The 25,780-nt window shown below is 43.6% G+C and overlaps 1 protein-coding gene across 9 annotated transcripts in view; it reads left to right on the top strand.

Annotated features, from left to right (window-relative positions):
- Positions 1 to 836: 836 nt before the first annotated feature.
- The window catches only part of map7d3 (MAP7 domain containing 3), a 131,835-nt gene continuing 106,891 nt past the window's right edge, over positions 837 to 25,780 (top strand). For all 9 annotated transcript variants that reach the window (XM_041195629.1, XM_041195631.1, XM_041195632.1 and 6 more), the window contains exon 1: positions 837 to 897. In XM_041195629.1, the coding sequence (XP_041051563.1) occupies positions 852 to 897 (46 nt within the window). In that variant the 5' untranslated portion in view covers positions 837 to 851. The remainder of the gene's footprint in view (positions 898 to 25,780) is intronic.

Here is a 25,780-nt window from a genome sequence, read left to right on the forward strand (position 1 = left end):
TATATTTTACTATCTCTCTATCCCTCTCTATATTTTACTATCTCTCTATCCCTCTCTATATTTTCTATCTCTCTATCCCTCTCTATATTTACTATCTCTCTATCCCTCTCTATATTTTCTATCTCTCTATCCCTCTCTATATTTTCTATCTCTCTATCCCTCTCTATATTTTCTATCTCTCTATCCCTCTCTATATTTTCTATCTCTCTATCCCTCTCTATATTTTCTATCTCTCTATCCCTCTCTATATTTTCTATCTCTCTATCCCTCTCTATATTTTCTATCTCTCTATCCCTCTCTATATTTTCTATCTCTCTATCCCTCTCTATATTTTCTATCTCTCTATCCCTCTCTATATTTTCTATCTCTCTATCCCTCTCTATATTTTCTATCTCTCTATCCCTCTCTATATTTTCTATCTCTCTATCCCTCTCTATATTTTCTATCTCTCTATCCCTCTCTATATTTTCTATCTCTCTATCCCTCTCTATATTTTCTATCTCTCTATCCCTCTCTATATTTTACTATCTCTCTATCCCTCTCTATATTTTCTATCTCTCTATCCCTCTCTATATTTTACTATCTCTCTATCCCTCTCTATATTTTACTATCTCTCTATCCCTCTCTCTATATTTTACTATCTCTCTATCCCTCTCTATATTTTACTATCTCTCTATCCCTCTCTCTATATTTTACTATCTCTCTATCCCTCTCTATATTTTACTATCTCTCTATCCCTCTCTATATTTTCTATCTCTCTATCCCTCTCTATATTTTCTATCTCTCTATCCCTCTCTCTCTCTATCCCTCCCTGCCTCTCTCACTGCGCATGCTCCGCTCTCCTCGGGAAGATGGCGGATGGCGGGATCTCCCTGAAGGGGCTGCGGGCCCAGCTCGGTAAGGGGGACATGGGGGCGGGGGATCAACCCGAAAACCTGGCGGGAGGGCAGATCGGCCCGAAAACCTGGGGGGAAGGGGATCGGCCCCTAGACCCTAACGGCGGCATAAACCCGAGCTCCGGACCCGCTCCCTGAGAACCGGCAACGGCCGCTCGGAGCCGGAGGGAGGGAGAGAGAGAGAGAGAGAGAGAGCTCCTCCCAGGGGGCTGGTCCGCATGGTATGTGCCCCCACCCCACACCCCACACCCCACACCCCACGGGGGAATGTTGGCGTGTGACCCCCCCCCCCCACTCCTTCCAGAGGGGTGGGGGGGATTGATGGTGTGTGCCTGCCCCCCCCCCCCCCAGGGGGTTTGGGGTTTGAGACCCCCCCCCCCCCAGGTGTTCTAGGTTTGATGGTGTGTGACCCCCCAGGGGGGTGGGGGATTGATGGTGTGTGACCCCCCCCCACGTGTTCTAGGTTTGATGGTGTGTGACCCCCCAGGGGGGTGGGGGATTGATGGTGTGTGACCCCCCCCCAGGTGTTCTAGGTTTGATGGTGTGTGACCCCCCCCCAGGTGTTCTAGGTTTGATGGTGTGTGACCCCCCCCCAGGTGTTCTAGGTTTGATGGTGTGTGACCCCCCCCCAGGTGTTCTAGGTTTGATGGTGTGTGACCCCCCAGGGGGGTGGGGGATTGATGGTGTGTGACCCCCCCCCCAGGTGTTCTAGGTTTGATGGTGTGTGACCCCCCAGGTGGGTGGGGGATTGATGGTGTGTGACCCCCCCCCCCCCCCCCAGGTGTTCTATGTTTGATGGTGTGTGACCCCCCCAGGCGCGTGGGGGATTGATGGTGTGTGACCCCCCCAGGGTGGGGAGGAGACCCCAGGGTAGGTAGTGACCCTTGTATAGGGAGAAGTCAGAACCCTGAGGTTTGAATGACCTGCGGGGAGGGAGTAGTGACCCCTTTGGTGAGGGGTGGGTGGGTGGGGTTATGAGGGAGTGACTCGTGGTGGGAAGCCCAGCCTCCTGGGATGGAGTGACCACTGGCATTGGGGACTGACCCTTCACTTCATGGACAGAGATTTCAGTGAATATGGAAAGAGCAGAGAAGCTGTTCTCCTTTGAACAGAGAACGTTAAGGGGCATTGAATAAAATTCATGAAGGGTTTTTATAGAGTAAGTAAGGAGAAACTTTCCACTGGCAGGAGGTTTGGTAACCAGAGGAACACAGATTTAGGACAATCAGCCAAAGAACCGGAAAAGAAATTAGATTTTTTTTACATAATGTTGTGATCTGGAATGTACTGTCTGAAATGGTGGTGGAAGCAGATTCAATAGTAACATTCAAAAGGGGAATTAGATAAATATTTGAAAAGGAAATTTACAAAAGCATGGGGAAAGAGCAAAGAGAAGTGGGATTAATTGAATAGGTCATTCAAAGAGCCAGTACAGGCATGTTGGGTCAAATGGCCACCTCTTGTGTTGTATCATTGAGTTATACCCTGCAGACAGCTATGAACAATTAGGATTTGTCAGAATTATTCTTGACCTAGGGATAAGTAAAGTTTTATTTTAAAAAGTAAAATAAGAGCAAAAAGTAAAAATGTAAATCTGAAACTAAATCCTGGAACCTCTGTTTGTGGAGCGAGGGTATTCATGGTTTGTTGGGGAGTTGGTGGTGCTAGAGTTCATGCTTAATCTTGGGGCATTAACCAGATTTCACTCACTCCTCTGGAGGGGTACTTGGAGTTGCCAGGAGCACACTGCATATTGGTGTTTTACTTTATTCAAAAATGTTGCAATCTCACTTTCAAAGTGCAGTGTTTGGGATTTTTCCACTTTAATTGACCTGGTGTCTGCTAGTTTCTGCATATTTGAAATTTCCTGTAAGTTTTTTTTTCTTTTGAAAACTGCCTCTGACACCCCTGAGAATGAAGTATTGTCTGAAAGATCCAACAGTCATTGTACCCAAGGGATTTTCTCTGGAGGTTTAATGGGTGGTGAGAATTTGTATCACAGTCTGATATCATAGAAAGCTTTACAGATTTCTAAGCAGTGATTCTGGTGCCGTTGCTATGGCCCAGATTTTGCAAATGATTTGAATGTATCTATAATCTGTATCTATAATTGTGCTGTGTCCCTCAGCAATCTTTCCTGCCTCTATTAACCAATCTTGTGTCCAAGACGTGAGAAACAGCTGTGTATAAATCAGCATTGTGTTTGGCTGGGGACTTGCGTCTTGTGTGTTTCCTGTTGAGGAAGAAATGAAATTCGGCTGAACTCAGGAAAAATCGGTCACTGCATTGGCTCATAGTTTACAGATCAATACTGCGAGAGAGATTAATAATTCAACAAGTGAGAACACTTGGCTATTACTTTAAGTACAGTGCTCGCTTGAAAGTATTAACCCTGAAGCAAAAATGTTCCTGGAAATGCATCTAGAAATCTTCCTAATTTATTTTAGTTGTTATGTCTATATATGTGACAGCAATGATTGGCTGTATTTTGTTCTGGCATATCTCTAGGACATGATTATTTATGGACCAGCCATTCAACTTGCACCCTCCAAAATCTTAAGCCCATCCAAAACTCTACTACCAGTATCCTAACTCACATCAAGATCCTGTAAATCTGTTGCCCCCAAGCTTGCTGACCTCCATTGGCTCCTGGTTAGACAATGTCTTCATTTTAAAATTCTCATCCTTATTTTCAAATCCCTCCATGGCCTCGCCCCTCCCTATCTCTGTAATCTCCTTCAGCCCACAACCCTCGTCACATATCTGTGCTCCGCTAATTCTGGCCTTAGGAGCAATTAAAATTGGGGATGCTCAATCATTGACAGTCGTGCCTTTAGCTGCCTAGACCCTAAACGCTGGAATTCCCACTCTATACCCCTCTCTCACTACCTTGCTTTCCTCCTTTTAAAACATTCCTTAAAACCACCTCTTTGACCAAGCTTTTGGCCATCTGACCTGATATTGCCAATGTGGCTCAGTGGAAAAATTTCTGATAACACTCCTGAGACATTGGAACATATTACTTTGTTAAAGGTGCTATATAAATGCAAGTTGTTTGAATAGTTTTCTAATGGAGGCCAATTTGTATGTTTGTCTGGTTAAAAGAGACATTTAGTACACCATCATGATTCAATTAAGCTCTGACACAACTTGTCAAGGTTTTAGTAACTGATTTAGAACTGTATCCACCTAAATTCTGCCCCCCCCCCCCCCAATAATAACTCATTCCATTTGTAGGAGCAAATCTCCACAGAAAATAGCTTCTGCATTGATGATGCTTTCTGATTCATTTTAAACATGTTAACTTCAAAAATATTAATCTTGACAAAAGGAAAAATAAGTAATATTGAGTATCTCCATAGTCACAGAGTAACCAAGTCTCACTTTCACATTTTCCACAATCTCTTGTCCCCTGTGGATCCCACTCCCAGTTCACAGGCCGCTACGCACAGCTCTTAAAGGGGCTCCTCCTACTTCAGAATCTTTTTCCAAATTTTTGCCTCATATTTCTCCCTTTAACCTATAATTTTTAAAGCCCATCCCCCCCCATTCAGAGGAGCCCTTTCTTTCTTGCTTCCTACACCCCACACGCAGTTAGTTCCTGCCAAAATTCTCACCTGAAATAAAAATAAGAAACAGGAGGAGGCCATTCAGCCCTTTGTGCCTGCTCCACCATTTAATAAGATCATGAAAGATCTTCTACCTCCACTCCAGCATCCCACTCTATCCCCATAACACTAATTCTCTGCTTTGCTTTGGAAGTGAACTGCTTGCTGTGGGCAGGAGTCCTTCGCCTGTCACTTCCAGTCACTGCACACACTTGGATCCTTTAGTGCAGCAGTAGTAGGGCCGTGAGGTATGAGTTGAAACCAGCAGTGATGGCATATCATCAAGAAGCCAAGCACAGCAATCTCCTGACTGAATCCATTGGGATAAAAGGTGCCTTTTCTCAGGAACTGAGTACAATGCCGATACAAGTGATTTTTATTAATTTGCAATGATATTGAAGGATTCCTGATGTCCAATTTCCTATCAGAATAAAATCTTAAACTGCAAAAATTCCTTGGAGGAGAGGAGGTATGGAGCTGATTGATTTCTGTTTTAAGTTCTCCCCTTTCACCCCCACTCCCACCAACTGGCTACCTGGGTATTTCAGAACACAGGAACAGGAGGAGACCATTCAGCCCCTCGAGCGTGTGTTCTGCCATTTAATTTAATCATGTCAGATCTATACCTTAACTCCATCTACCTACCTTGATTCTGTTGTCTTTAAATTTTTGTTGGGCAAAAGGGTATTATCAGTCTCAGTTTTGAAATTTTCAGTTCACCCCCGACCCACAACCAATCCAGATTTAGTTCCAGATTTCCACTCCCCTTTCTGTCATCAATCATGAACAACCTAGCCCTGATTTTAATGTTCTTCCCTTGTTCTAACTCCGTGAGAGGAAATTGTTTCTTTCTCTACCCCATTAAATCATTTAATCATTTTAAACATCATCATTAGACGCCCATAAATATAACTTCCTTGCCAATTTTTAGCAATGCTTGTTTGATCACTGCCTTGATGATCCTTCAGTACGTTGCCTCGTTGCTGGACATTCATTTTTTAAAAATTCATTCGTGGGATGTGGGCTTCACCGGCTATGCCAGCATTTATTGCCCATTCCTAGTTGCCCTTGAGAAGGTGGTGCTAAGCTTCCTTATTGAACCGCTGCAGTCCATGTGGTGTAGGTACACCCACAGTGCTGTTAGGAAGGGAGTTCCAGGATTTTGACCCAGCAACAGTGAAGGAACGGCGAGATATTTCTAAGTCAGGATGGTGAGTGACTTGGAGGGCAACTTCCAGGTGGTGGTGTTCCCATCTATCTACTGCCCTTGCCCTTCTAGATGGTAGTGATCGTGGGTTTGGAAGGTGCTGCCAAAGGAGCCTTGGTGAGTTCCTGTAGTGCATCTTGTAGATGGTACACACTGCTGCAATTGCGCATCGGTGGTGCAGGGAGTGAATGTTTGTGGATGGGGTGCCAATCAAGCGGCTGCTTTGTCCTGGACAGTGTCAGGCTTCTTGAGTGTTGTGGAAGCTGCACTCATCCAGGCAAGTGGGGCCTATTCCACCACACTCCTGGCTTGTGCCTTGTAGATGGTGGACAGGCTTTAGGGAGTTAGGAGGTGAGCTATTCGTCACAGGATACCTAGCCTCTGACCTGCTCTTGTAGCCACAGTATTTATATGGCTAGTCCAGTTCAGTTTCTGGTGAATGGTAAGCCCACAGTATGTTGACTGTGGGGGATTCAGTGATGGTAATGCCATTGAACATCAAGGAATGATTGTTGAATTCTCTCTTGTTGGAGATGGTCATTGCCTGACATTTGTGTTTCGCGAACGTGACTTGCCGCTTGTCAGCCCAAGGCTGGATATTGTCCAGGTCTTGCTGCATTTGGACATGGACTGTTTCAGCATCTAACTCATAGCGAATGGTGCTGAACATTGTGCGATCATCAGCGAACATTCCCACTTCTGACATAATGTAAGGAAGGTCATTGATGAAGCAGTTGAAGATGGTTAGGCTAAGGACATTACCCTGCACTGATGTCCTGGAGCTGAGATGACTGACCTCCAACAACCACAACCACCTTCCTATGTTTTCCCCCTGATTCCACTTGACTCCAGTTTTGCTAGGCTCCTTGATGCCACACTCAGTCAAATGCAGCCTTGATGTCAAGGGCAGTCACTCTGACCTCACCTCGGGAGTTCAGCTCTTTTGTCCATAATTGAACCAAGGCTGTAATGAGGGCAGGAACCCTGGCAGAGGAACCCAATCTGGACACCAATGAGCAGGTTATTGCTAAGCAAGTGCTGCTTGATAGCATTGTTAATGACCCCTTCCATTACATGGAGAGTAGACTGATGGGGCAGTAATTGGCCAGATTGGAAATTTCCTGCTTTGTGTGTACAGGACATACCTGGGCATTTTTCCACGTTGCTGGGTAGATGCCAGCGTTGTAGCTGTACTGAAACAGCTTAGCTAGGGGCACAGCAAGTTCTGGAGCACAAGTTTTCAGTACTATTGCCAGAATATTGTCAGGTCCCATAGCCTTTTCAGTATCCAGTACCTTCAACAGTTTCTTGATATCATGTGGAGTGAATAGAATTGGCTGAAGACTGGCACCTGTGATGCTGGGGACCTCTGGAGGAGGCTGAGATGGATCATCCACTCAGCGCTCCTCGCTGAAGATTGTAGCAAATGGTTTAGCTTTTGCACTGAAGTGCTGGGCTCCTCCATCATTGAGGATGGGGATATTTGTGGAGCCTCCTCCTCCAGTGAGTTGGTTAATTGTCCACCACCATTCATGGCGTTAACCTCCCTCTGCAGCAGGCAGGCTTTCTGTACTGGTTACACTGATGTGATGCAGCTCCTCAAGCAGTTTGCAGTGGAGCTGTAGAGAATTATTCTGTATCAAATCACAAAGTGAGAGCAGTCTGCAAGGTTAAAATACATTTGAGGATTTTAATAAAGAAATAACCAGTAAGATATATAAAAAGAGGAAGTGCTTTGTATAAAATTTGCACCTCTGTCTGTCTCTCTTTCTCTCTCTCTCTCTCCCTCCCTCCCCCCTCCCTCCTCAACTACACTCCCTAAAATTATTTATCTCCAATACGATAACAAAGATTTGTAAAAATCATTCTAGGGATGTGAGCATCATTGGCAAGGCCAGTATTTGTTGGACATCCCTAATTTCCCTTGTGAAGGTGGTGGTGAGCAACTGCCTTCAACCAGTGCAGCCTGTGTGATAAAGGTACACCTACAGTGCTGTTAGGAAGGGAGTTCCAGGATTTTGACCCAGTGACAGTGAAAGAACAGTAATATATTTCCAAGTCAGGATGGTGTGTGACTTGGAGGGGAACTTCCAGGTGGTAGTGTTCCCATGTATCCGCTGCCCTTGTCCTTCTGGGTGGGTTTGGAAGCTGCTGTTGAAGGGGACTTGGTGAGTTGCTGCATACAGCTTATATAGAATCACAGGATGGTTACAGCACAGAAGGAGGCTATTTGGCCCATTGTGTCTATACTCCGAAGGAACAATTCCTCGAGTACCATTTCCTTTCCATTTTCCCTGTAGCCCTGCGATTTTTTCCTTTTCAGATAATGATCCAATTCCCTTTTGAAAGCCCCAGTTGAACCTGCCTCCACCACACTTAGGCAGTGCATTCCAGATCCCAACCACTTACTGCATGAAAGGGCTTTTCCTCGTGTCGTCATTGCTTCTTTATCCAATTACCTTAAATCTTAAATGGTATGCACTCCTACCATCGTGTGCCAGTGGTGGAGGGAGTGAATGTTTAAAGTGGTGGATGTGGTTTCAATCAAGGGGCCTGCTTTGTCCTGGATGGTGTTGAGCTTATTGAGTGTTGTGGGAGCTGCACTCATCCAGGCAAGTGGAGAGTATTCCATCACACTCCTGACTTGGATGATGGACAGGCTTTCGGCATTTTGGAAGTATCACAGGATCTTCACAGTGCAGAAGGAGCCCATTCGGCCCATCGAGTCTGCACTGGCTCTGTGAAAGAGCATTCTACCTAACCCCACTCCTCTGCCTTATCCCTGTAACCTTGCACATTCTCTCTTTTCCGGTAACAATCCAATTCCCTTTTGAATACCTCGGTTGAACCTGCCTCCACCACCCTTTCAGGAAGTTTATTCCAGACTCCAACCATCCTCCAGGTGAAAAATTTTTTCCTCACTTTTGCTTCCTTTGCCAATTATTTTGAATCTTTGCTCTCTAATCCTTGATGTACTCTTTGAGTGGAAACAGTTTCTCACTATTTACCCTGTCCATACCCCTCAGGATCTTGAATACCTCTTTCAAGTGTCCTCTCAGCCTTCTCTTCTCTTCTCTAAGGAAAAGAGTCCCAATCTCTCCTCATAGCTACAGTTCTTTATCCCTGGAATCATTCTTATGAATCTCCTCTGTATTCTCTCCAATGCCTTCACATGCTTCCTCAAGTATGATGCAGTACTCCAGATGAGGCCTAACTAGTGTCTTATACAAGTTCAACATGACCTCCTTAGTCTTGTACTCAATGCCCCTATTAATAAAGCCTAAGATACTATATGCTTTATTAACTAATCTCTCAATATGCCCTGCCATCTTTAGTGACTTATGTACATATACACCAAGGTCCCTCTGTTCCTGCACCTCCTTTAGAGTTTCTCCCCTTATTTTATAATGTCTCACCATATTCTTCCTACTGAGATGAATCACCTCACACTTCTCTGCATTGAACTTCATCTGCCAGTTGTCTGCCCAATCCACCAATATGTCTATGGCCTTTTGAAGTTCAAGACTATCCCATCACAGTTGACAACATTTCTAATCTTCGTTTCATCTGCAAATTTTGAAATCATGTCCTGAGCACCACAGTCTAGGTTATTAATATATATCAGGAAGAGCAAGTGTCCCAACACTGACCCCTGGGGAACTCCACTGCAGACCTTCCTCCAATCTGAAAAACAACCATTTATCACTACTCTGTTTCCTGTCACTCAGCCAGTTTCTTATCCAAGTGCCTACTTTCCCTTTTAGCCATGACCTCAAGTTTTGCTTTCAAGTCTGTTTGTGTGGTACTGTATCAAATGCCTTTTGAAAATCCAAAACATATCAACAGCATTTCCCTTATCAACCTTCTTTGTTACCTCCTCAAGATATTCCAGAAAATTAGTTAAATTTTCCTTTAATGAATCCATGCTGGCTTTCCTTAATTATCCTGCATTTGTCTAAGTGATTATTGATTTTACCCGTACTATAGTTTCCAGAAGTTTCCCTACCACTGAAATCAAACTGACTGGCATGTAGTTGCCGGCTCTATCCTTGCACCCTTTTCTGAACAAGGGTGCAACATTCACAATTCTCCAGTCCTCTGGCACCTCCCCTGTGTCTAAGGAAGACTGGAAGATTATCGCTAGTACCTCTGCAATTTCCCCTCTCACTTTCCTCAGTACCTTTGTATGTATCTCATCCAGTCATGGTACTTTATATATTTTAAGTAAAGATAGCCTTTCCAACAATTGTAAGCTCTTCTCGTGTACCAGTTACCTCCTCTCTCACCTTTGCCCGGGTAGGATCCTCTTCCTTTTTAAAGATGGATGCAAAGTACTCATTCAACATAAGACCATAAGACATAGGAGCAGAAATTAGGCCATTCAGCCCATCGAGTCTGCTCCGCCATTCAATCATGGCTGATGTTTCTCAACCCCATTCTCCCGCCTTTTCCCCGTAACCTTTGATCCCCTTACCAGTCAAGAACCTATCTATCTCAGTCTTAAATACACTCAATGACCTGGCCTCCATAGCCTTCTGTGGCAATGAATTCCATAGATTCACCACTCTCTGGCTAAGGAAGTTTCTCCTCATCTCTGTTCTAAAAGGTCTTCCCTTTACTCTGAGGCTGTGCCCTCAGGTCCTAGTCTCTCCTACTAATGGAAACATCTTCCCCATGTCCACTCTATCCAGGCCTTTCAGTATTCTGTAAGTTTCAATCAGTTCCCCCCCTCATCCTTCTAAACTCCATCGAGTATAGACCCAGAGTCCTCAAACGTTCCTCATATGTTAAGCGTTTCATTCCTGGGATCGTTCTCGTGAACCTCCTCTGGAACCTCACCAGGGCTAGCACATCCTTCCTGAGATACGGGGCCCAAAATTGCTCACAATATTCTAAATGTGGACTGACCAGAGCCTTATAAAGCCTCAGCAGCACATCCCTGCTTTTATATTCTAGTCCTCTCGAAATAAATGCCAACATTGCATTTGCCTTCCTAACTACCAACTCAACCTGCAAGTTAGCCTTAAGAGAATCCTGGACTAGGACTCCCAAGTCCCTTTGCACTCCAGATTTCTGAATTCTTTCCCCATTTACAAAATAGTCTATGCCTCTATTCTTCCTACCAAAGTGCATGACCTCACACTTCCCCACGTTGTATTCCATCTGCCACTTCTTTGCCCATTCTCCTAACCTGTCCAAATCCTTCTGCAGCCTCCCTGCCTCCTCAATACTACCTGTCCCTCCACCTATCTTTGTATCATCTGCAAACTTAGCCAGGATGCCCTCAGTTCTTTCATCTAGATCATTAACGTATAAAGTGAAAAGTTGTGGTCCCAACACTGACCCCTGTGGAACTCCACTAGTCACCGGCCGCCATCCTGAGAAGGACCTCCTTATCCCCACTCTCTGCCTCCTGCCAGACAGCCAAAAGAACACCTTTGTTCTTTTTCCAGCCTCCATACGCAAGTCCCCTTTTTTTTGTCCCTAATCAGGCTGACTGTTTCTTTTACCAGCCTTTTATTATTTACATGCTTATAGAAGACCTTGGGATTCCCTTTTATGTTAGCTGCCAGTCTCTTTTCATGCTCTCTCCTTGTTTTTCTTATTAGTTTCTTCACTTGCCCGCTGGTCCTCCTATTTTCAGCCTGTATTTCTCCATTGTATTTTCTACCTGGCATCTGTCATATGTGCTCTTCTTCCTTTTCATCTTCACCTCTATCTCTTGTCATCCAGGGCGCTCTGGATTTATTTGTCCTATCTTTTCCCCTTCAAGTGAATATACCTTGACATTTCCTGCAATACTTTTTCTTTTGAAGGTGGCCCATTGTTCAGCCACCGTCTTTTCCACCAACATTTGATTCCAACTCACTCGACTTAGATGGATTCTCATCCCATCGAAGTTGGCTTATTATCCCTGTTAATTATCCCTGCTCTGGATTGAGCCCTGTCCTTTTCCATGATTAGCCTAAACTTTATAATGCAATGGTCACTGTCCCCTGATATTTGATCCACTTGGACCAACTCATCCCCCAGAACCAGATCCAACTGTGTCTGCCCTCTCTTTGGACTGGAAACATACTGCTGCAGAAAATTATCTTGAATGCATTCTTGCCCCTCTTGTCCCTTTGCACTATTTCTATCCTAGTCTATATTTTAGTAATTGAAGTCCCCATTATAATTACTCTATAATTCCATGACCTCTGGCTGTTCACCCTCCCCCAAAAGAACGTCCTGCAGCTACTCCATGACATCCTTGAGCCTGGCACCAGGGAGGCAACATACCATCTTGATTCACATCTGTGGCCACAGAAACGCCTGCCTGCTCCTCTAACTATGGAATCCCTGATGACTACTATAACACTTCCACTCTTCCTCCTCCCTTACTGTGCAGTTGAGCTACCCATGGTGCCATGAAGTTGGGCCTTGCCACAGTACTCTGAGGAACCATCTCGTTCACCACTATCCAAAATGGAAAAGCAGTTAGAGCGAGAGAGCCCCAGGAGATTCCTGCATTACCTGCCTGTTTCTCTTAGATACTCTGGCGGTCATCCATTCCCTCTCTGCCTGTGTACTTCTTAGCTGCATTGCGATCACCTCTCAACATTTTATCCATGTAATCCTCGGTCTTGTGGATGCACCACCGTGACTCCAGCCGCCGCTCTAGGTCCTCAAATCGGAGCTCATGTTTCTGCAGCTGGCGACACTTCCTGCAGATGTAGTCATTGAGGGCACTTTGTGCCGGCACGATTTCTCATGTCCTACAAGATGTACATTCCACATGACTGAGCTGCAGTGACAAACCTTAAACTTTATATAAAGTGTTTATGAATTTACCAATTCATTTTAATTATTTTCTTAATTAATTTGGAATGATTCCCAAGCATACTACAATTTACTGTGTCTATTAAATGCTGGCAGCACCTACTATTGCAACTAAAAGTTAAACATTTCTTAATTACACGGCTATGTGTTTTAGGTATTTATTTTAATTCTTTTATTTTATGTTTTTATTTTTACTTCGTTATTTATAGAAGTACTTTAACTCCTGTATCCTAAGCTGGCTTTTAACACACTGTTCCTTACACTAAGCACTTACTGGCCAATCAATTTACTAGTTTCCTGTGATGTCACAGTTGTCTTTTTTTCACTCAGTTTCTTTGAGCAGCTGAAATGCTCTAGGTTCCTAACCTGCCTCTGCTCCGGTCCCAGGTAGGAAAGGCCGAGCTCCGATCCCTGGGTTCTACTTATGCTGCTCCCGGTTCCCGACCTGCCTCTGCTCCACGGCAGAAAACGAAGACTTGTAATTATATAGTGCCTTTCACAATCCCAGGATGTTCTAAAGCACTTTACAACCAGTGAAGTATTTTTGAAGTATATTCACTGTTGTAACGTAGGAAACACGACAGCCAATTTGTGCACAGCAAGCTCCCACAACAGCAATGTGATAATGACCAGATAATCTGTTGATGTTAATAATCTAGTAATGTTGCTTGAGGAATAAATATTGGCTAGGAAAATTCCCCATCTCTTCTTCAAAATAATGACAGATCTTTACATCTACCTGAGAGCAGAGAGTACCTCAGTTTAAACTCATCCAAAAGTCGACACCTCCAACAGTGCAGCACTCTCTCGGTGCTGTTCTAAAGTGCCAGCTGAGAATTTTGTGCTCAAGAACCCACAACCTTCCAATTCAGAGGAGAGTGTGTTACCAACTGAGCCACATTTGACACTGAATAGCTGGTCCCTGGCCTGAATTTATGAGACTCGTCCAGTCAAGTTTCTGGTCATTGTTTTCCTGTGGATGTTGCAGGGGGCTTCAGTGATGATAATATTGAATGTCATGGGGAGGTGAATGGCGATGGTCATTGTCTAGAACTTGTGTGGCACAAACACTACTTGTCACTTAGCAGCCCAAATCTATTGCACAACACATCACTAAAAATGATTAACTGTTCAAGTTTTCTGCCTGTATATGATCTGATCTTACCATCTCATTGTGTTACTGGCTTGCAGCAAACTGAATAAAATTTTATCTAGTAAATAACTATATCGTTATAGAGAAGTGCAGATAATAAATACTGGCCTTTCAGCAATAGTTATCATAGTATGAGAGCACTGTGGGCCTGCTTATCAATGGATGTTGGCAGTGATTAGTAGCATGTCATGTTGACAGGCACGTTTTGAAACTGCTTTAGTACAGCATTAGAAACTTGCAAGCTGTGTTAAAGTAAAAGCAGAAATGCTGGATTGACAGATCGATCAGTGTCTGAAAGGATTCACACCTGTCTTTTCTCTTTCTCCAAAATGGAAGTGAAACCAGTCCTGTTATAGAATTAAAGCATGATGTCTTATGAGGAAAGATTGGACAGATCAGGCTTGTATCCGCTGGAGTTTAAAAGAGTAAAAGGTGACTTGATTGAAACATATAAGATCCTATGGGGTGGATGCAGAGAGGATGTTTCCTCTTGTGGAAAAATCTAGAACTAGGGGTCACTGTTTAAAAATAAGGGGTCACCCATTTAAAACAGATGAGAATTTTTTTCAGTGAGGGACGTGAGTCTTTGGAACTCTCTTCTTGAAAAGGTGGTGGAAGTAGAGCCTTTGAATATTTTTAAGGCAGAGGTGGATAGATTCTTGGTGAGCAAGTGGGTGATTGGTTATCGGGGTAGGTGGGATGCAGATTTCAGGTTCCTATCAGATCAGCCATGATCTTATTAAATGGCGGAGCAGGCTAGAGGGGCTGAATAGCCTATTCCTGCTCCTTGTTTGGATGATGAGAGTGCAGGGAAAGAGAACAAGCAAAATTAGCAAAGAGATCATTCACAGAGGTGAAAAACAGAGCAAAGATAAGTGGAGATCTTGGAAAGAACATTGAAAAGATGTCACATAAACAAGATGTGAAAATAGCTAAAGAGGCATGGGAATGGAAAGAAAGACCTACGTTTCTATAGCGCTTTTACAATCACAGGACATCCCAAAGCACTTTCCAGCCAGTGCTGTACTTTTGAAGTGTAGTCATTGTTGTAATGTAAGACTGATGTATTTTTTTAAACATGCCCCGAAATATCATTCAATTAATTGGAAGTTAGATCAAACTCAGATGGAAGCAAGTAACTGAAATCTGATTGGTGAAGTCAGTATGGTGATCAGAGAGCATCTAAATCTTGGTTATTATCTCTTTCCCTCCCCCTCCACTCTTCAATTCTGTGCATTTCTAGAAGGGAGTTACTACTTCTTCAGTTTCCAGTTAGCAAAGGGAGCCACACAAACCAAGAATTGGAACAGAAAATGTTAATCAGAAGCACAGGTCTGGCTATGACTAGTGGAGTGTCACAAGGAGCCTCAACTATTTACTATCTATATTAAAGACTTGGATGAAGTAATGTATCTAAATTTGCTGCTGACATGAAGCTAGGTGAGAATGCAGGCTGCAGGAAGGACACAGGCTGCAAAGAGATACTGACAGTTTAAGTGAAGGAGCAACAAGCTGGCAGATGGAGTATTGTGGGGAAGCTTGAGGTTATTCACTTTGGTAGGAAGAATAAATAAGCAGAATACTTTTAAACGAAGAGAAACTTTTAAATGTTGACCTGAGAGATGTGGATTTACTCATACAAGGAACACAGGAAGTTAGCTTACTGGTAGAGCAAGCAATTACAAAGACATATGGCATGTTAACCTTTAATGTAAAGGGACTGGCGTATAAGAACAAGGAAGTCTTGCTACAATTGTATAGGGCCTTGTTGAGACTACATCTGGAATACTGTGCACAATTTTGGCCTCCATATCTAAGAAAGTATATACTTACATTGGAGGGGGTAAGCAAAGGTTCACTAGTTTGATAATAAAAACAGAAAATGCTGGGAAAAGCTCAACTGGCTTGGCGGCATCTGCGGAGAGAGAAACAGAGTTAACGTTTTGAGTCCAATATGACCTTGAAGAGTCATACAGTCTTGAAACATTAACTCTGTTTCACTCTCCACAGATGCTGAGTTTTTCCAACACACTCTGCTTTTATTTCAGATCTCCAGCATCTGCAGTAGTTTGTTTTCACTAGGTTAGTTCCTGGGATGAGAGTGTTGTTCTACGATAGACTAAGAAAAATAAAGTAATTGGTCTTGGGCCAGGAGGGGTCATAGGCATCTCTGTCTTCAATGTAGGGAAGTGGTTATATAGCTTGAGGGGCACCACTCCATATCAAGCATGGGGCAAGGGAAGAATGCAGCCCACCATGAGCTACTGCAGCCAATACAGGGGCTGAACCTGAGCTATTGGCATCCTTCTGACCACACTGCAGCTTATTGAACTAACTGACCTATAGTTCCTGGAGATTAGAAGAACAATCTTACTGCAATATGCAAGATTCTGAAGGGGTTTGACAGGATGGATACGGAGGTTGTTTCCCCTGACTGAGGAATCTAAAACATAGGAATACAGTCACAGGTCAATCATTTAGGACTGAGCTGAGGAGAAATTTCTTCACTCAATGAACCTTTGGGACTGTACCCCCAGAGAGATGTGAATGTTCCTTTGTGGAGTATATTTAAGGTTGGGATAGGCAAATTTTTGGTGTTTCAGGGAATTGAGGGATATGGGGAGAGAGCAGGAAAGTGGAGTTGAGACTGACTATTAGCTGCGTTCTTATTGAACAGTGAGCAGGCTTGATGGGCTATTTCTTGTGTTCTTATCCTTCACAATACTAAGAAAGCACTACACTGTTTGAGGTGCTGTGAGATGTTTAAACTGAGGCCGCCGTGTCTTCCTGTTGGGTGGAAATAAAAGTTCTTGTGGCATTATTTGAAGAAAACAGAGTTTTTCCTGGGGTCATGGTGACCATTCCTCACTCAAAGCGATGCCCTCAAAAGCAGAGGAACTGGGAATTTCACTCATTTGATGTCTGTGGGACTTTTGTTGACTGTCAAATAATGACTACACTCAAAGTAATTCAGTGAGTGTGAAGCACCTTGTGGTGCCCTGAGGACATGAAAGGAGCTGTATAAATGGAAGGCTGTAGACCATGCAATCTGACCCACTCAGTAGGGACCGTTCCCTCTGGGATACCCTGGTCCACTCCTCCATCACCCCCAACACCTCAATCCTCTCCCAAAGCACCTTCCCATGCAATTGCAGAAGGTGCACCACTTCCTCACCATCCAAGGGCCCAAACACCCCTTCCAAGTGAAGCAGCGCTTCACTTGTACTTCCCTCAATTTGGTCTACTGCATTCGCTGCTCCCAATGTGGTCTCCTCTACATTGGAGAGACCAGACACAGACTGGGTGACCACTTTGCAGAACTTCAATCTGTCCGCAAGCATGACCCAGACCTTCCTGTCGCTTGCCATTTCAACACCCTGCTCTCATGCCCACATGTCCGTCCTTGGCTTGCTGCATTGTTCCAGGGAAACTCAACATAAGCAGGAAGAACAGCACCTCATCTTCAGATTAGGCAATTTGCAGATTTCTGGACTGAACATTAAGTTCAATAACTTCAGACCATGAACTCTCTCCTCCATCCTCACCCCTTTTTGATCCCCTTTTTTCAAATATTATATATTTTTCCCCACCTATTTTTATTATTATTAAATTTATTTCCATCTTTATTTATTGGTTTATCCCCCATCTTTTAGCTTATTTTGATCTTTTCTCCCACACCGCCCCCTCCCTGCACCCCACCCTCACTAGGGCCATCTGTCACTTGCTCATCCTGCTTTCTGTTCTTAATGTCACCATTAGCACCTCCTTTAGCCAGTATCACCACCATTAACACCCCTTCGACATTTTGTTTATAACATCTTTTGCAATCTCTCCTTTGCCTCCACCTATCACTGGCCTTCTGTCCAGCTCCACCTGTCCCAACCCCCTTAAACAGTATATATTTCACCACATTTTTACTTCTCTTTAGTTCTGAAGAAGAGTCATATGGAATCGAAACGTTAACTCTGTCTTTCTCTCCACAGATGCTGTCAGACCTGCTGAGTTTTTCCAGCACTTTTTGTTTTTGTTTCAGATTTCCAGCATCTGCAGTATTTTGCCTTTATCCCACTCAGTACTATTTGTACTTGCATTTTTTGCTATGTTTTCCAGTTTAAACTTTGCTCTTTCCAAAACTCTCAAACCACACTGACCTGAAATTATCACAGCACTGGTGGATAAATCCCATACCACTGCTGTTGCTATCCATGACTTGAGAGCTATGAAAATGATTGTGAACTGGATTTTAATTTTTGGCTTGAACCTCTGATAGGTACCCAATTAACTTGGACAAGAACACCTTGATGCTTTGAGATCGATGATTGAAATGGCTTTCTTATTCAGAGCTATCTTTCAGATCAGACACAGGAAGTGTCTGCCCCTACTTGACCCATTTTAATTTTGAGCACTTTCTATGTTCCTTTTTGAGATCTTCATCTTCTGTCGCTATCCTTGTTACCCTTATCCATGTCACTCTGATCTATACTGGAAATGTACAAGCTGTCCATGCATTCCTGTTGGTATTCCAGACTTTCTGCTCCCACACCATGCTCAGCAGCGTTCAGAACAAACTTTAAAGATAGCAGGACAAATTGCAAAGGCATTGACTAAAGCATAATGGGATCCTTGGCTTTATTAATAGAGGAATAGAGTGCAAAGATAAGGAAATTATGCTAAATCTTTATAAATCACTGGTTAGGCCTCAGCCAGAATATTGTGTTCGATTCTGGGCACCGCACTTTAGGAAGGATGTGAAGGCCTTGGAGAGGGTGTGAGGGAGATTTAGCAGAATTATACCAGGCAAGAGGGATTTCAGTTAATGTGGAGAGACTGGAGAAGCTGAAATTATTCTCCTCAGTGTAGAGAAGGTTAGGAGGAAATTTAATAGAGATGTTCAAAATTATGAAGGGTTTTGAGAGAGTAATTAAGGAAAAACTGTTTCCAGTGACAGGGCTGTCAGTAACCAGAGGACGCAGATTGAAGATATTGATGAAAGAACCAGAAAGGGAAATGATTTTTTTTAATGCAGTTAGTTATGATTACAGTATCTGGAATGGGCTGCCTGAAAGGGCGGTAGAAGCAAATTCTATAGTAACTTTAAAAGGGAATTGGATAAATAATTTAAAAGGAGAAATTTGCAAGGCTGTGGGGAAAGAGTGGGGAATGGTATTAATTGGATAGCTCATTGAAAGAGCTGGTGCAGGCACGATGAGTCAAATAACCTTTTTCTGTTGGAAGATTCTGTGGTTCTAACTGGCTGAAGGGAGATGGTGGCATAGTGGTAATATCACTGGACTAGTGAACCAGAGGCCCAGGCTGATGCGCTGGCAACATGTGTTCAAATCCCACCATGGTGGCTTGTGGAATTTAAATTAAATTAAATTAATAAACCTGGAATTCGAAGCTAGTCCAGTGGTGACCACAAAACCATCATCGATTGTTGTAAAAAGCCAAATGGTTCATTAATATCCTTTAGGAAAGGAAAACTGCCATCCTTACCTGGTCTGGCCTACATGTGACTCCAGACCCACAGCAATGTGGTTAACTCTTAACTGCCCTCTGAAATGGCCTAAGAAGCCACTATGTTCAAGAGCAATTAGGGATGGGAAACAAATGCTGACCTTGCCAGTGATGCCCACATCCCATGGAAAAAGAAATTTTAAAAAAGACCTGCTTAATGAAGGTAGCTTTGTCGAATGATTGTTTGAAGCAGAGTAGGAACTCAGTGAATGGAATATATTCCAGTACTGGAGCTAGCAGGCTCACACTCGAGAGAGAGAGAGGTTTTCAAAGTCGATATTGTTGTGGTTGCTGCAGCACTTCCTTTCCTGACTTTTATGTTTACATTTATTTGCCTCAGGTTGGTTATAATTCCTCTTATTTTTCATTGTGTACTGTGCATGTATCTAGTCCATAATAAGCAGCTAAAGGAACAGACAGTGTCATGTAATCAAAATTCAGTTGTTCTATTGAGCATAGTTCACAGCAAAAGAGCATGTAGCCAGTAGGGAATGTAAACTGGGTGGTTTTGGCATTTTGCAATATGTCTGTAGGCTGTGCTCTCATTTTAACGCGGCTGTTCTAAATCTGTGTTTTCTGACCAATGTTGCTACTGGGAAATTGAATCATTTTCTAAATCCACAGGTGTCAGCATCAAGCATTTATAGCACAGATCAGATCCTGATGGAGCTTTCTGTACTCTGCCAAAAGAATTGATCTTCCTGCCACTACAACAGTGTCCCTCATTACATTTCCATTCCAATATCAGCTCTGTCTAAGACCTCCCTTCATTGCAAGTGTACCATCAGTGCAAAGTTGTTATTTTATGTCAACTCTTTGTGTAAATGTTGCCTGAGTCCAGGGTTGCAGCCTGGCCTGACACCATGGAAAACAGTTTTGAGAGCCTGTAGTAGAGAGCCTCCCTCTGCTTCAGATTCAATTCAGGCCTTGATGCCTGACTGACATAACACAAGATTAGCATTGGTGTGAGACTGAAACACCAGCACTAAACCTGTAATGTGAATGCTTTCGGACTATCCAAAGATTGGATGTTAATCCTCCCCCAGCTCCAGTAATGCTCCGAGTGGTTCTAATATACCGGATTTCACTGGTCTCTGTTTCGCTGGCTGTAGGGACTGACCAGATTTACAATACAGGATTAATGCTGGCTCTCAATGCTAGAACAGAAATTAGCAGAGTCGAATTTAGAGGTCATACCTGAGGTGGATAAGCTATGTGGGCCACAGGGCATCGTAGAAATGTGAGTTAGTAAGGAAGGAGGAATCTGTGCGTGGTGTAAACTTTCAGCATCTCTAATTATCTCGGCATGCAGCAACAAGAATTTGGACTGGAATTGTCAAGGTTGGGATGGTGAGAGGAGAAACTGCAGAGATGGATTTTAGGCAGAAAGTTGTGCACAGAAGCAAAGAACTGGAATGAGCAGGTCATTAGTGAATTAAAAATGCATGAGATAATTTTATTAAGTCCTGTGTGCACAAGAATCAGAAATATGTAGAAATGGTTTCACTTTGTGCTTTTCCAGAGACCACTTGTGGATAAGAAAATGTACACACAAGATTGGTATGTAGAGGAGGATGTAATATTGTCATTAATAATCTAGTGCGGTCACATTACTCATTGCACCTGCTTCTGATAATTTGCTGACTTCAAAATGTAAAAGCTTCAAAACACAGGAGAGAGAATTCTGGGCATTCTATCACTAGAGGAGTAAAGAATAACTGGAGGCTGTCTGTAGCAATCTCCTCACCTGTTTGAATCAGATGGGGGCAGCTCTTGCATTGTGTGTACTTACGCAAAGTCCCTGTGGAAACAGCTGGTGGGGCTATAAGTAAAAGTACACATCACCATGCTCGTTTCATTGTGTCCCTTCAGGACCGAAGCCCTGTAGACTTAGCTTGGCCTCACGGGTTACGCTTGATCCATGCCTATTTGTCTTTCTGCCTATAGGGACACCACCTCTCTTGGCTTGGAACAGCCCTTGTGCTAGCTGCTATTGTGGTGATCATGTTGCAGCATCCTTCCATGGGGTTGCACAGATGCTTTTTTGAGATCACTTTGTTGCTAGGATCACCTGGCCCCTGTGCGCTTCTGAATTGCAGTGTTCTGGGCCTGCTTCCTTAGCACCCATTCATATAATCCCCTGAAAAATGAGCACTGTATACTCCATGTTTGAAATATATTTTGAGATTTTGTTCTTGAAATGAACATACTGTTCATGTCATTGCTTCATCTCCATATCTGTTCGCCCTTATCAGGAATGGCAAGGTTTCAAGTTTAGAAATGTCAAGGGAGAAATTTCCTTTTCGCTCCCAAAAAGCTGCTACCAGTTGACCAGAAGCAAGGATTCACACTGTTTGTAACTGAGTTTGAAGTGGTAGCTCAATGGTATCATTGGATTATAGTTTATAAGCAGGTCATAACTGCTCACTGAATGCCTAGGTATGGATTACTTACCATGACCTAGAATGGGGGTGTATTCTATTCAAGAGGCTGTGCTTCATTTCTTTCATCTTTGGTTCAGGTTCGTTTGCTTGGTATCTGTGATGAGCTAGGCCTTTATTTGGCTGTTCACCTTGAAGGGCTGAATGAACTCCTCTGCTGATCAATCTATAATTTTGGGAGGTCCTACTTAATTTCTAGCATTCAGAGATCTAATCCTAATGCAAAGCCACTGCAATTCAGCACTTACAATCTGATGCAACTAGTTCAGCGAATATTGGCAAAGATATTCTATTCGTCAGCCTGATTGATATCTCAATTTCTTGAATTAAGGATTAAAAAATTTATCCGCTATCTCTCTCAATTCTCCAAATTATACCGTGCCTGAGAAAAGATAATTGTCTAGATGTGCCATTTTGTGTTCCATCGAGGTTTTTGTATAAAACAGTTTTACTTGTCCTCGGGGAGCTCTGTTAATGTTAGCATCATTCTGCCACTTTAAAGCTAAAAGCAGTGGCAAGCAAGAAACTGAAATACAATTTGCCCTGGATAATCCATCACTTGTGCAAAAAATGTGATCATCCAATAATTTGATTTATGCAACAGGAATAGTATAGCAAAGTGGCAATTAAGTGATTAAAAAAATCTTGATTGTCAAATAATTCGAGTTGAGCAACTTTTAATAAAAGCTGACTAGGAATTGGTATCATTACAAAGCATTGGAAAGTGAGCTTACGTTCCCTTGATTTTAGCAGAGTGAGGGATGATCAGATTGAGATGTTTAAGTTGATTGCAGGATTTGATTGGGTCGATAGAGAAACGATTTCCTGTGGTGGAGGAATCAGAATAAGGGAACAAAAAATTAGAGCGAGGCTGTCCAGGAGTGAAATGACAAAACACCCTGGTTCAATGAGGAGTGCAGGAGGGCATGCCAGGAGCAGCACCAGGTATTCCGAAAAATGAGATGTCAACCTGGTGAAGCTACAACACAGGACTACTTGCGTACAAAACAACATAAGCAGCTCCTGTCACATTAAGTCGTGAATGGTGGTGGACAATTAAGTATCTCACTAGAGGAGGAGGCTCCACAAATATCCCCATCCTCAGTGATGGGGGAGCCCAACATATCAGTGCAAAAGATAAAGCTGAAGCATTTACTACAATCTTCAGACACATGTGCCGAATGGATGACCCCTTTCTGTCTCTTCCAGAGGTCCCCAGCATCACAGATGCCAGTCTTCAGCCAATTCTCTTCACTCCATGTGATATCAAGAAACGGCTGAAGGCACTGCATACTACAAAGGCCACGGGCCCTGACAGTATTCCGGCAATAGTACTGAAGACTTGTGCTCCAGAACTTGCCACGCCCCTAACCAAGCTGTTCCAGAGCAGCTACAACACTGGGATCTACCCAACAATGTGGAAAATTGCCCAGAAATATCCTGTACACTAAAAGCAACCCAACCAATTGCCACCCCATCAGTCTATTCTCGATCAACAGGAAAGAGATGGAAGGGGTTATCAACATACTATCAAGCGGCATTTGCTCAGCAATAACCTGCTCACTGACAACCAGTTTGAGGTCCAGTAGGGTCGCTCAGCTTCTGACCTTGTTACAGCCTTGGTTCAAACAAGGACAAAAGAGCTGAGCTCCCGAGGTGAGGTCAGAGTGACTGCCCTTGACATCAAGGCAGCATTTGACTGAGTGTGGCATCAAGGAGCCCTAGCAAAACTGGAGTCAGTGGGAATCAGGGGGAAAACTCTCTGCTGTTTGGAGTCATACCGAGCACAAAAGAAAGATGGTTCTGGTTGTTGGAAGTCAGTCATCTCAGCTCCAGGTCATCACTGCAGGAGTTCCTCAGGGTAGTGTCCTAGATCCAACCATCTTCAACTGCTTCATCAATGACCTTCCTTCCATCATAAGGTCAGAAGTGGGGATATTTGCTGATGATTGCACAATGTTCTGCACCATTCGCGGCTCCTCATACTGAAGCAGTTCGTGTCCAAATGCAGCGAGACCTGATCAGTATCCAGGCTTGGGCTGACAAGTAGCAAGTAACATTCATGCCACACAAGTATCAGGCAATGACCATAGGCTCATAGACATGTACAGCACAGAAGGAGGCCATTCGGCCCATCATGTCCATGCCAGTCAACAAAGATCTGACTACACTAATCCCATTTTCTAGCACTAGGCCCATAGCCTTGTATGCCATGGCATTGCAAGTGCACATCCAAATACTTCTTAAATGTTATGAGGGTTTCTGCCTCTACTACCCTTTCAGGCAGTGATTTCCAGATTTCCACCACCCTCTGGGTGTAAAAATTCTTTCTCACACCCCCTCTAAACCTCCTGCCCCTTGCCTTAAATCTATGCCCCCTGGTTATTGATCCCTCCAGCAAAGGGAAAAGTTCCTTCCTGTCTACCCTATCTATGCACCTCATAATTTTATACACCTCAATCATGTCCCTCCTCAATCTCCTCTGCTCCAGGGAAAATAACCCCAGTCTATCCAATCTCTCCTCATAACTAAAACTCTCCAGCCCAGGCAACATCCTGGTAAATCTCCTCTGCACTCTCTCTAGTACAATCACATCCTTCCTATAATGCAGATTCCAGAACTGCATGCAATACTCCAGCTGTGGCCTAAACAGCATTTTCTGCAGTTCCAGCTTAACCTCCCTGCTCTTATATTCAGTGCCTCAGCTAGTAAAGGCAGGTATCCCATATGCCTTCTTAACCACCTTATCTACCTGTCCCGCTACCTTAAGGGACCGGTGGACATGCACACCAAGGTCCCTCTGATCCTTGGTACTTCCCATTCATCGTGTATTCTCGTGCTTTGTTTGTCCTGCCCAAGTGCATCACCTCACACTTATCCGGATTAAATTCCATTTGCCACTGATCAGCCATCTGACCAGTCCATCTGTATCCTCCTGTAATCTAAGGCTATCCTCCTCACTATTCACCACCCCACTAATTTTCGTGTCATCCACGAACTTCCTAATCGACCCTCCTACATTCAAGTCTAAATCATTTATATATATATATCGCAAACAGCAAGGGACCCAACACCGATCCCTGTGGAGCCCCACTGGACACAGGCATCCAGCCACTGAAACACCCCTCAACATCACCCTCTGCTTCCTGCCACCCAGCCAATTCTGGATCCAATTTGCCAAATTGCCTTGGATCCCATGGGCTCTTACCTTTGTTTTCAGCCTCCCATGCGGACCTTATCAAAAGCCACGCTGAAGTCCAAGTAGACTATGTCAAATGCATTGCCCTCATCTACACACCTAGTCGTCTCTTCGAAAAATTCAATCAAATTGGTCAGACATGACCTCCCCTTAACAAAACCATGTTGACTGTCCTTGATTAATCCCTGCCTCTCCAAGTGTAGATTAATTCTGTCCCTCACAATTGCTTCCAATAGTTTCCCCAGCACTGAGGTTAGACTAACTGGCCTGGTTTATCCCTTCCTCCCTCCTTGAATAACGGTACCACATTCGCTGTCCTCCAGTCCTCTGGCACCTCTCCTGTGGCTAGAGAGGTATTGAAAATTATTGCTAGTGCCCCTGCTATCTCCTCCCTTGTCTCACTCAACAGCCTGGGATACATTTCATCTGGGCCTGGAGATTTATCTACTTTTAAGCCTGCCAGACCACTTAGAACCTCCTTCCATTCTATGCCAATTTCTTTAATTATATCACAGTCCTTCTGCCTGATTTCCATCCCCTCTTAGCCTACTTCCTCTTACCTTAAATCTATGCCCTCTGGTTATTGACCCCTCTACTAATGGAAAAAATGGAATTTGTTTAATTCAAAATTTATAATGCAAAGTGAGAGACTGTTCGTCGTGTTAATACATTAACAGATCATCTGAGGTCTATATCAATGATGGAAATGCATCATCATAAAGCACAGATTACAGTTATTGATGCAAAGCTCTCATTGCTAAAACCTTCATTCAAGCATACCTGACCCAACAAGGCATAGCCAATGTGTCATATGGCCCAATGTGCTTGAACAGTGATGTATTATGCAACTAGAACTCGTGTTAGGACTATCAGTCGAGATAATTTCATGGACTGAACCTAAATTTGCCCATACCCCTTTTCATGAATGAAAGCTGCT

This window comes from Carcharodon carcharias, chromosome 9 (assembly GCF_017639515.1).
Source record: "Carcharodon carcharias isolate sCarCar2 chromosome 9, sCarCar2.pri, whole genome shotgun sequence".
Lineage (NCBI taxonomy): Eukaryota > Metazoa > Chordata > Chondrichthyes > Lamniformes > Lamnidae > Carcharodon > Carcharodon carcharias.